Source organism: Somniosus microcephalus, chromosome 28 (genome assembly GCF_052327205.1).
Source record: "Somniosus microcephalus isolate GS21.2 chromosome 28, FLI_Smic_1.0, whole genome shotgun sequence".
NCBI classification, from domain to species: Eukaryota; Metazoa; Chordata; class Chondrichthyes; order Squaliformes; family Somniosidae; genus Somniosus; species Somniosus microcephalus.
In genome coordinates this window covers 44329599-44341519 of record NC_141014.1, presented here as the reverse complement: position 1 = coordinate 44341519, position 11921 = coordinate 44329599, and the positions used below count along the sequence as shown (strand labels likewise).

Here is an 11921-nt window from a genome sequence, read left to right as displayed (position 1 = left end):
AGAAGGCAGCTCACCACCACCTTCTCAAGGGCAACTAGGGATGGGCAATAAATGCTGGCCTTGCCAGCGACGCCCACATCCCATGAATGAATTTTAAAAATGAATTAAGATGGGCCCAATGACCTTCCCTCCCATAATTACCCTTTGTTTCTCTGTCTGGGCTGATATCAGACTTTGGTTGTTGATTAAAGGTGTAGTTTTAACAGTGGCATTTAGTGGGATACTTCGACACAAATGCATAAAGAGACAGACTGGAGAAAGGTGCAGCATCTTCGCTTCACTTTATTATTGGGACAATTAACCAGCAAAACTCAATCCTTTAAATCCGTGCAAATAATCACAAGGGGGTGGGGCTTATTTCCTTTTCATACGAGGACATTAGTAGCTTGTACATGCGAGGACTCAATGTTCCGAGGCTATGCTTGTTGCATCTGCTCTGCTGAGACCGGCACGGCTGAATTATCCAGGACACCAGATTCTGCCAAAACAGTGACACAGGATTAAAAAATGTAAACTGTCCATGAAATCAATCCACCGCACAATTAAACTATCAGTTGCCCCTCCTCCATCTACAGGCTCTTAAAATCCAAGTTTGGTTGCCTGACTACTGTTTCCGGATCCGTCTTATCTTCTCTTATACTCTTTCAACCTTAGCAGCATCCCACACACTGACCATCGGTCCCACACACTGACCATCGGTCCCACACACTGACCATCGGTCCCACACACTGACCATCGGTCCCACACACTGACCATCGGTCCCATCGGTCCCACACACTGACCATCCGTCCCACACACTGACCATCGGTCCCACACACTGACCATCGGTCCCACACACTGACCATCGGTCCCACACACTGATCATCCGACCCACACACTGACCATCGGTCCCACACACTGACCATCGGTCCCACACACTGACCATCGGTCCCACACACTGACCATCGGTCCCACACACTGACCATCGGTCCCACACACTGACCATCCAACCCACACACTGACCATCGGTCCCACACACTGACCATCGGTCCCACACACTGACCATCGGTCCCACACACTGACCATCGGTCCCATCGGTCCCACACACTGACCATCGGTCCCACACACTGACCATCGGTCCCACACACTGACCATCGGTCCCATCGGTCCCACACACTGACCATCGGTCCCACACACTGACCATCGGTCCCACACACTGACCATCGGTCCCACACACTGACCATCGGTCCCATCGGTCCTACACACTGACCATCCGTCCCACACACTGACCATCCGTCCCACACACTGACCATCGGTCCCACACACTGACCATCCGACCCACACACTGACCATCGGTCCCACACACTGACCATCCATCCAACACACTGACCATCGGTCCCACACACTGACCATCCATCCAACACACTGACCATCGGTCCCACACACTGACCATCCGTCCTACACACTGACCATCGGTCCCACACACTGACCATCCGACCCACACACTGACCATCGGTCCCACACACTGACCATCGGTCCCACACACTGACCATCGGTCCCACACACTGACCATCCGACCCACACACTGACCATCGGTCCCACACACTAACCATCCATCCCACACACTGACCATCCGTCCCACACACTGACCATCCGTCCCATACACTGACCATCAGTGGGTCCAGTATTAGTGATGTGCTCCGCGAGTAACTGCCTAAAAGATGTGAAACTCAACATAAACTTAATACATAGAAGTTATAAGATGGAAACAAGCCATTCGGCCCAACTAGTCTGTGTTGCCATTTACCCTCCATGTCAGAAAATAGTCCTAATCACATTACCCGCCCTGTTCCCATATCCCTTCATCCCTTTTCCTTCATCCCCCCTGTCCAATCTAATCTCGAATGTTGACATTGTTTCTGCTTCAACCATTAATCCTGGAGGTGAATCCCACAGCCCACGACTCTCTGTGTGAAGACGTTTCTCCTGCTCTCTGTTCTAAATCTCTCACCTTTAATCTTGTATCTGTGGACCCTCAACTACTGGAACCTGTCTACTTCCAACTCCCCGTCTCATCCATTCATTATTTTAAACATTTCTATCATATCGCCTGGCAATCTACATTCTTTAATTGACAAAGCCCCAATTTTTCAACACTTTCTTGGTTTTTGTATTTCCTTATACCAGATGGTATCCTCCACCCACCATAAACCTCAGCTCATCCAAATCTCCGCTCTCCATATCCTATCCTGCACCTGCCTGCTCACCATCGCCCTTCCCACGCCACTTCACCTGGGCCCTGGTTACACGGTATTAACCATCAAAGGCCTCAAGCCTGTGGCTTTCCATTAATGTTACAGTTTCTGATCTCACTCTGAACCCATTTAACTGGCTGCCTTGTACTCGCTCCATTCTTCCCTGTTTCATTTTATTTTGCCGGATTCCTCTCCTCGGAAGATCTGACTCTCTGGGGCATGAGTTCCAGGGGTGTTGGCCATGCTTTGATACCTTACCCAAGTGACCGTTTATCATGTTCTGAGCCCAGATATTATGGGGGAATTTTAACCTCCAAAAACGGGTGGGTTTGGGTTGGGTGGGAAGTTAAAATGTTAAAAATTAAAAACAGGAACCCAACCAGCGTTGAACCCGCCCACGTCCAGTGTTAATCAAGGCGGGCCGGGGGCGGGCGGCCAATCCGGACACAGGAGGCGGGTCCCTCATTTAAATATTTAAATCAGGCTGCGTGCCTCAGATTTTATCTCTGTTCCAGCTTTAACACTGGCTGAGATTCCCAGGTCAGGGGTCAGGGTGATTGAGGCTGGCTGAGATTCCCAGGTCAGGGGTCAGGGTGAATGAGGCTGGCTGAGATTCCCAGGTCAGGGGTCAGGGGTCAGGGTGAATAAGGCTGGGATTCCCGGGTCAGGGGTCAGGGTGATTGAGGCTAGGATTCCCGGGTTGGGGGGTCGGGGGTCAGGGTGAGTGAGGCCGGCTGGGATTCCCAGATTGGGGGTCAGGGTGAGTGAGGTCAGGATTCCCAGGTCAGGGGTCAGGGTGATTAAGGCTAGGATTCCCGGGTCGGGGGTCAGGGGTCAGGGTGAGTGAGGTCGGAATTCCCGGGCTTCGGGAAATCTGGCTGCTGAAGGGAGGCAAAGAGTGCTGGGTGGAAGAGGTTAGCTGACCAGCACAACCTGTGGGCCAGGAGCAGCAGAGAGCTTCCCCCAGACCCTGAACAAACCTGTTAACCTCCCAGTGATCAGAACCCCCAGAACTTTCTGAGCCCTGATTCACCTCTCGAACACCCGGTCCGCAATCTCCCCCAGCCGGCCGTTCCTATCTCCCGCCTCCCGACCTCCACGGTCTCTCCCTCCCTCCTCTCCGCTCCCCAGCTGCGGCCTACTAGTGCAGGCCTTCCCTGCCAGCCTGTCAATCTGGCCGCCTGCCAGGCAGGAAAACCACCTCCGGGTTTCCCGACCATAACACCTCTCCCACACTCCAAGATTGCTCCTCAGTAAATCCACGGGCCTGAGTCTCAGCAGGTTTTATGACTATTCGGGGAAATCAGTTTATCCTGATCACACGATATTCACACACGTGTATTTTCCAGCAATCACTGTGTAGTAATCAGGAGTGGGGACCCTGGCTGGTTTCCAAGCCTAATGCAGGAGCACGAAGGCCAAGTAAAGCATCTCTCCTACTACTCCTGGTCTGAATGCCCCAGTACCACATTGAGAGATGTATTCACCCCTGAACTATCTTAACTTTGATGCTGAAGTGCTGGCTCCCCAGTGGGCTGAACTCTCCACGCTGCAGCTCCCACCCCTCATGTGCTGACTCCCCAGTGGGCTGAACTCTCCACGCTGCGGCTCCCACCCCTCATGTGCTGACTCCCCAATGGGCTGAACTCTCCACGCTGCGGCTCCCACCCCTCATGTGCTGACTCCCCAATGGGCTGAACTCTCCACGCTGCAGCTCCCACCCCTCATGTGCTGACTCCCCAATGGGCTGAACTCTCCACGCTGCAGCTCCCACCCCTCATGTGCTGACTTCCCAATGGGCTGAACTCTCCACGCTGCGGCTCCCACCCCTCATGTGCTGACTCCCCAATGGGCTGAACTCTCCACGCTGCAGCTCCCACCCCTCATGTGCTGACTCCCCAGTGGGCTGAACTCTCCACGCTGCAGCTCCCACCCCTCATGTGCTGACTCCCCAATGGGCTGAACTCTCCACGCTGCGGCTCCCACCCCTCATGTGCTGACTCCCCAGTGGGCTGAACTCTCCACGCTGCGGCTCCCACTCCTCATGTGTTTGTTTTTGGAATCGTTTTGAACCCACCTCTCAGACGTAAGTAGGCCAGGAATTCGATCAGGGTCTGAAGGGCATTTTCGTCAAGTGAGTTCAGTGGATTACCTTAAAACAATGAAAAATAATGTTAGGCATTACAACTCGGCAACACCTCAATCATTCTGCAGCTCACAAAACCTCTGCAGAATTAGCAGCAATCTGCGAGTGCGGACACTGGGCATCATTCACACCTTTCACGGGCAACGTGTGTGAAACTCCTTCAGATACCAGCGTTCCCACTGACACCTTAAACCCGGGCACCAATCAGCTTCAGGTCAGACCCTCAAAATGTAATTTAATGAATAAAGCCCTGGATCCTCCTTTCTTCAGATTATTCAGTGTTTTAAAAGGTTTTAACAGTTTATTAAAGTAATTTTAACATTTCCAATGTTTTAAAGCATTTTTAAAGTAACTGTAAATCTTTTAAGTTTTGGGAGTTTTTAAAGTTTAATTTATTCGTTCATGGGATGTGGGCGTCACTGGCAAGGCCATCATTTATTGCCCATCCCTAATTGCCCTCGAGAAAGCGGTGGTGAGCCGCCTTCTTGAACCGCTGCAGTCCGTGTGGTGAAGGTGCTCCCACAGTGCTGTTAGGGAGGGAGTTCCAGGATTTTGACCCAGTGACGATGAAGGAATGGCGATATACTTCCAAGTCGGGATGGTGTGTGACTTGGAGGGGAACTTGGAGGTGGTGGTGTTCCCATGCACCTGCTGCCCTTGTCCTTCTCGGTGGAAGAGGTCGCAGGTTAGGAAGGTGCTGCCGAAGAAGCCTTGGTGAGTTGCTGCAGTGCATCTTGTAGATGGTACACACTGCAGACACGGTACACCGGTGGTGGAGGGAGTGAATGTTTAAGGTGGTGGATGGGGTGCCAATCAAGCGGGCTGCTTTGTCCTGGATGGTGTCTGTAGTGTATGTACCCGTCTACCTTAAAGGTGAACGGTTACATTCAATAGTTCCCTTAAAGAGAACTACTTTAGGTGTGGCACTATTTGTTTGGCTTCTGTATACTGTAATACCGATGGTGACCACACCAGTATATAAGTGTTGTGGCAGGATTGCTGGGGCAGATTCGCCCAGACCTTCGAATAGTAAAGACCTGTTTGTTTGTTACTTCTGAAGTCTGTGTATTTATTAACTGCACAACCCACAGACTTTACAGTGGCGACGAGTCCGATCGTACCCTGCGGCAAGACTACCAAAGCAACGAAGAGCGTCGAAGAGAGGCAACCGCCCTCGGCGTGCTGCTGAAAGAAAACACGAGGCTGCAGCAGGAGGAAGGAGGAAGACTTTAGCAACAAAAGCTTCCATCAGCAACAGGCACTGACTACCCTTCTACCACGGTGCGGAGTGAGCCGATCAGCAGGAAACAAGGCGGCCGCGGAGACTGTGAGTAGGGGAAGGTGTAGAGAATATCCGGAGGATAAGGGCTGTGCACTCGACCACGGTCGAGGGGGAACGGAGCCGGTCAGGAAGTCGGGTCCAACGGCGTTGTGAGACAGTCGGACCTCGATCGGCGGGAAAAGCCGGGCAGCGACCGCAGCCACGAAGCGCTGAGACTGGGAGTAGGTGCGGGAAGAGAAACCCAGCCGCAGCCGGGGAGGGAAACACCGGTCTGCGAGAGGGCTGGGAGGCGAACAGGAACCGTGCGGGTGGGAGAGAGAGACAGAGCCGAGCAAGGAGAGAGAGACTGTGCGAGAGCCAGTCCAGCGGCTGAACTGTTCTCCACCAACGGGGTACCCAGAGCCGGTAGAACCGAACGTGCGGGAGAGGGAGAGACAGAGCCGAGCAAGGGGAGAGAGACTGTGCGAGAGCCAGTCCAGCGGCTGAACTGTTCTCCACCAACGGGGTACCCAGGGCCGGTAGAACCGAACGTGCGGGAGAGAGAGAGCGACAGAGCCGGGTACGGAGAGAGAGACTGCGCGAGAGCCAGTCCAGCGGCTGAACTGTCCTCCGTTAACGGGGTGTACCCAGCGCCGGTAGAGCAGTGCGGGCGGGAGGAAAAGACAGTGCCGAGTAAGGGGAGCTGTGCGAGAGCCCGCCCAGCGGCTGAACCTGTCCGCTGTGGGGAAAGCGTACCCCTTCCACCAGGAAGAAACGCGGGAAGCCGCCATTAGGCGGAGGAGACGACAGAAGCGGGAAACCGCCATTGAAGTGGGCGGGGAGAGAAAGGAAGAGCGGGAAACCGCCATTTTCGCGGGAAAACCACCATCTTAACTGACATACCGCCATTGAAGTGGGCGGGGAGAGAAGGAAAGAGCGGGAAACCGCCGATTTCGCGGGAAAACCGCCATCTTAGAAATAAACAAATAAATAAGAATACTTAAAGAAATACTGGTGCTGCTCCCAAGGGAAGAAAGATGCCTAAGCGAGGGAATATTAACGACTTTAATTCTGAAATAGAAGACTGGGCCACGTACGTGGAACGCATAGAGATCTATTGCGAAGCCAACAAAATAGAGGAAGACGACAAGGCGATAACATTGCTAAACTCGATGGGGGCAAAAACATACGGGCTCTTGAAGCATCTAATAGCACCAGATAAACCAGCGGATCAGACCTTCGAAGAGATTGTGGCTGTGCTGAAGGACCACTTGAACCCCACACCGTTGATGCTGGCTGAACGATTCAAATTCTACGCAAGAACGCAGAGGAAAGACGAAAGCAATGCGGAATACTTGGTCGAACTGCGTAGGCTAGCGAAATAATGCCAGTTCGGAGGGAATCTGACAGAAGCACTGCGGGACAAGTTCGTATGCGGATTGTCCAAAGAAGGGACGCAGAAGCGACTACTGGAAGAGAACGACCTCACACTGGACAGGGCTGTCCTTATAGCTGCATCGCACGAAGCCGCAGCGAAAGGAACGGCGGAAATGCAACTAAAGGCGGCGGCACTCGGGGTGGACCAAATTACTTCAAGCACAACAAAATGCTACCGTTGTGGGAAGACAACGCATGACCAGAATCAATGCTGGTTTAAGAACCAAGAGTGTAGGAAATGTGGCAAACTGGGTCACATCGCGAAGGTATGCCGGTCAGGGAAGAAGACCAACAATCAAAGGAAGCCACCACAAGAAAAGTACAACAAGGTACACAAGGTGGCTGAGAAGAGTTCAGACGAACAGAATTCAGACTCAGACCCAAACAACCAGGAGCTGGGTAGTCTGAGAATCCACAATGTGGGTAAAGAAACGGATCTACAAACCATCTGGGTCATACTAAAAATAGCTGGAGTCCAAGTAAGGATGGAGCTGGACACTGGACCAGCTCTATCAGTCATCAACCGAAGGGACTACCACCGGCTATTCTCTCACACACCTTTAAGAAATACCAAGTTCGTATTACAGACATACACGGGGTATAACGTATACCCCGTGGGGAAAATAAGAGTCAAGGTGAGAGATAGGGGTAAAGAACACCCAAGAATGAACTTGTACGTATTACCTGAAGGAGGACCACCACTTCTAGGACGGGAGTGGATTAAGAAAATAGATATGGAATGGCATTACCTAAAAGCCATAATGAGGGAGGACTCGGTGCAAGCTATCAGCTCAGATTCTGAAATGGATGACGATAAGACCAATTCAAATATGGAAGACAAGGCTAAAAGGGACTTGCCGACGATGGGGAAGGAAACGAAGAAATGCAGAAGGACTTATGTTACCAAGAAGAATAAAGCTGCAGAGCAGAACTCCAGGTTGACAGAGAATTCTGAGCCTGTTCAAGCAAAGGATTCATCCACGACGGAAGAACACCGAGTTCGGACTCAAACTTATGTCAAAGTACGACAACAATTAGAACAGTTGAGTGACCGTCTCGTACAAGAGATGAAAAATATGGAAAAGTTCTGGGACACCGAATGGGAGAACCTGGAAAGACAACAGAGACAGCTAGCTCAAGCAGAGAGCGACCATAGAGCCATCGTGGCCAAATACCAATCACATTCCCCTGATGCTGTTCAGGAACTAGAATATTTACAGAACGAATCAAAGGAAGAGGAATCTTCAGGAAGCCAGGATTTTATCCCAGTTCATCTCTACGACTCGTTGCAAGCAGAGTGTAACAAGTTGAAAGAACAGTATGAACAGGCCCAGACTACAATCCTGGAAGGGGTTAATTCGGCAACCTCCGAAAAGCTAGTTTTAGTGAAAGCATCTGAACAGCTAAAGGTTGAACATGAGCGAGAATTACAAAGGCTGCAGGAAATGTTTGATGAGCTACAGGCCAAGACAGACTCATCGGTAGAGATTCCATCCATCGATGAAAAATTAGAGGTGGAAGACATAGCAGAACATGAAATTCAAGATGTCCAAGAACTCATTAAATTATTGAAGGCAACCCAGGACAAATATGAGGCGGCAATGGCCGAGGTTCAACAACTTGAAGAACATATTCAACTAGGAATCCGGGCAGTGGAAGGAAAGGCAACTGGAAGGATCACAGAGACTGTAGGAATGGCCCCTGAACAGGAGTTAGAGAACATCAAGGCGCAACTTCTTCGAGCGCTTAAACCCAAAGTACCCGATGGAAGGGAAGGTATTGAACTCACAAATGAGGCCAGTAGTGAAGGAATGGCAGACATCCCCGGAAGAGCGGAATGAATATGAATGTTTGAAGAAGTCTTTTCAAGAAAGATGGTTAGGGAAGGAACCACCGCCGGCTAACATCCAGATGGATAAGAAGGAAGTAGAAGGGCCTCTCACTGGCCTAACTCAGGACGACCCCGAATATTACCATGACCTGTTGAGTGACACTGAATATTACGAGGATCTGGTCTGCTCAGTTTGTGATGAAAACTCCCAAAGTGCTGAAATCCGGATGAAGCACTTAAGGTCTAAGGAACATAGAGAGTTGGTGGCGCTACAGCTGGCAGCCGAGAAAGGAGCTCCGAGAGTGTCAAAAAGGCAGAAAAGAAAAAGAAGAAGCAGAAGATAATAACTGTCTAAAATATTAGCACTTCTACCATCTCAGGCGGGACACTACGAAAGGAACTAAAGTAGTTGAAAAACTGGAAAATATCAAGACAGCCAGTTGGTTGTAAAAGTCCGCACTGCTGGTTCAACAGGATGAAAGTTCAAGCTGTTACGTCAAGAAAAAGGCTATGGAGGAGTCACGCTAGCCATGTGAACCGGCTACACCAAAGAGATGTTGTTTGGAACGAGTCAAGATCAGAGACTGAATCTATGAACTGTTTCCGCAGAGACTGAACCTGTGAACTGTTCCCACCAAGATTATATCTGTAAATTGTTTTATATGACATTGACTCCACCGAGATTATATCTGTAATTTGTTTTATAGGAAGTTGAAGATATGTATGTTTAACGGGGACTCTGTAAGTAATAAGCTAAAAAGGGAGGATTGTAGTGTATGTACCCGTCTACCTTTAAGGGAACTATTGAATGTAACCGTTCACCTTTAAGAGAACTACTTTAGGTGTGGCACTATTTGTTTGGCTTCTGTATACTGTAATACCGATGGTGACCACACCAGTATATAAGTGTTGTGGCAGGATTGCTGGGGCAGATTCGCCCTGACCTTCGAATAGTAAAGACCTGTTTGTTTGTTACTTCTGAAGTCTGTGTATTTATTAACTGCACAACCCACAGACTTTACAGTGTCGAGCTCCTTGAGTGTTGTTGGAGCCGCACTCATCCAGGCAAGTGGAGAGTATTCCATCACACTCCTGACTTGTGCCTTGTAGATGGTAGAAAGGCTTTGGGGAGTCAGGAGGTGAGGCACTCACCGCAGAATACCTAGCCTCTGATCTGCTCTGTTGCCACAGTATTTATGTGGCTGGTCCAGTTAAGTTTCTGGTTAATGGTGACCCCCAGGATGTTGATGGTGGGGGATTCGGCAATGGTAATGCCGTTGAATGTCAAGGAGCGGTGGTTGGACGCTGGCTTGTTGGAGATAGTTATTGCCTGGCACTTCTGTGGCACGAATGTTACCTGCCACTTATCAGCCCAAACCTGAACGTCGTCCAGGTCTTGCTGCATGCGGGCATGGACTGCTTCATTATCTGAGGAGTTGTGAATGGCGCTGAACACTGTGCAGTCATCAGCAAACATCCCCATTTTTGACCTTATGTTGGAGGGAAGGTCATTGATGAAGTAGCTGAAGATGGTTGGGCCTAGGAGACTGCCCTGAGGAACTCCTGCAGTGATGTCCTGGGGCTGTGATGATTGACCTCCAACCACCACAACCATCTTCCTTTGTGCTAGATATGACTCCGGCCAGTGGAGAGTTTCCCCCCCCCGAATTCCCATTGACTTCAGTTTTACTAGGGCTCCTTGATGCCACTCTCAGTCAAATGTTGCCTTGATGTCAAGGTCAGTCACTCTCACCTCACCTCTGGAATTCAGTTCTTTTGTCCATGTTTGGACCAAGGCTGTAATGAGGTCTGGAGCCGAGTGGTCCTGGCAGAACCCAAACTGGGCATCAGTGAGCAGGTTATTGGTGAGTAAGTACCACTTGATAGCACTGTTGATGACACCTTCCATCATTTTGCTGATGATTGAGAGTAGACTGATGGGGCGGTCATTGGCCGGATTGGATTTGTCCTGCTTTTTGTGGACAAGACATACCTGAGCAGTTTTCCACATTGTCGGATAGATGCCAGTGTTGTAGCTGTACTGGAACAGCTTGACTAGCGGTGCGGCTAGTTCTGGAGCTCAAGTCTTCAGCGCGACAGCCGGAATGTTGTCTGGGCCCATAGCCTTTGCTGTATCCAGTGCAGTCAGCCGTTTCTTGATATCACGTGATGTTGATTTGATGGTGGGGACCTCAGGAGGAGGCCGATATGGATCATCCACTCGGCACTTCTGGCTGAAGATGGTTGCAAACGCTTCAGCCTTGTCTTTTGCACTCACGTGCTGGGCTCCACCATCACTGAGGATGGGGATATTGATGGAGCCTTCTCCTCCCGTTAGTTTAATGCTCCACCACCATTCATGACAGGATATGGCAGGACTGCAGAGCTTTGATTTGATCCATTGATTGGGGGATCTTTTAAGTTTTGGAGTTTTTAAAGTTTAATGTTACAGGCTGGGCCTCGACTGCCCACAGGGGGGTCCCCCTCCACCCTCCAACCACCAGCACAGGGGGTCTCCCTCCCACACACCCCCGCACAGTGGGTCTCCCTCCCACCCGCACAGGGGTCTCCCCCCACCCACCCCCGCACAGGGGTCTCCCCCCCACCCACCCCCGCACAGGGGGTCTCCCCCCCACCCACCCCCGCACAGGGGGTCTCCCCCCCACCCACCCCCGCACAGTGGGTCTCCCTCCCACCCGCACAGCGGTCTCCCCTCACACCCACCCCCGCACAGGGGTCTCCCTCCCACCCGCACAGGGGGTCTCCCTCCCACCCGCACAGGGGTCTCCCTCCCACCCGCACAGGGGGTGTCCCTCACACCCACCCCCGCACAGGGGTCTCCCTCCCACCCGCACAGGGGGTCTCCCTCCCAACCGCACAGGGGTCTCCCTCCCACCCGCACAGGGGGTCTCCCTCCCACCCACCCCCGCACAGGGGTCTCCCTCCCACCCACACAGGGGTCTCCCTCCCACCCGCACAGGGGGTTTCCCCCCACACCCACCCCCACACAGG

The 11921-nt window shown here is 51.6% G+C and overlaps 1 protein-coding gene across 1 annotated transcript in view; it reads right to left on the bottom strand.

The window, feature by feature from the left end:
• Window positions 1–240: 240 nt before the first annotated feature.
• Window positions 241–11921, bottom strand: part of LOC147099707 (galanin peptides-like) — a 28008-nt gene continuing 16327 nt past the window's right edge. The window contains exons 5-6 of the mRNA XM_085969344.1: window positions 4312–4386; window positions 241–478 (exon numbers count right to left, since the gene is read on the bottom strand). Coding sequence (XP_085825470.1) covers window positions 417–478; window positions 4312–4386 — 137 coding nt within the window. The 3' untranslated portion in view covers window positions 241–416. The remainder of the gene's footprint in view (window positions 479–4311; window positions 4387–11921) is intronic.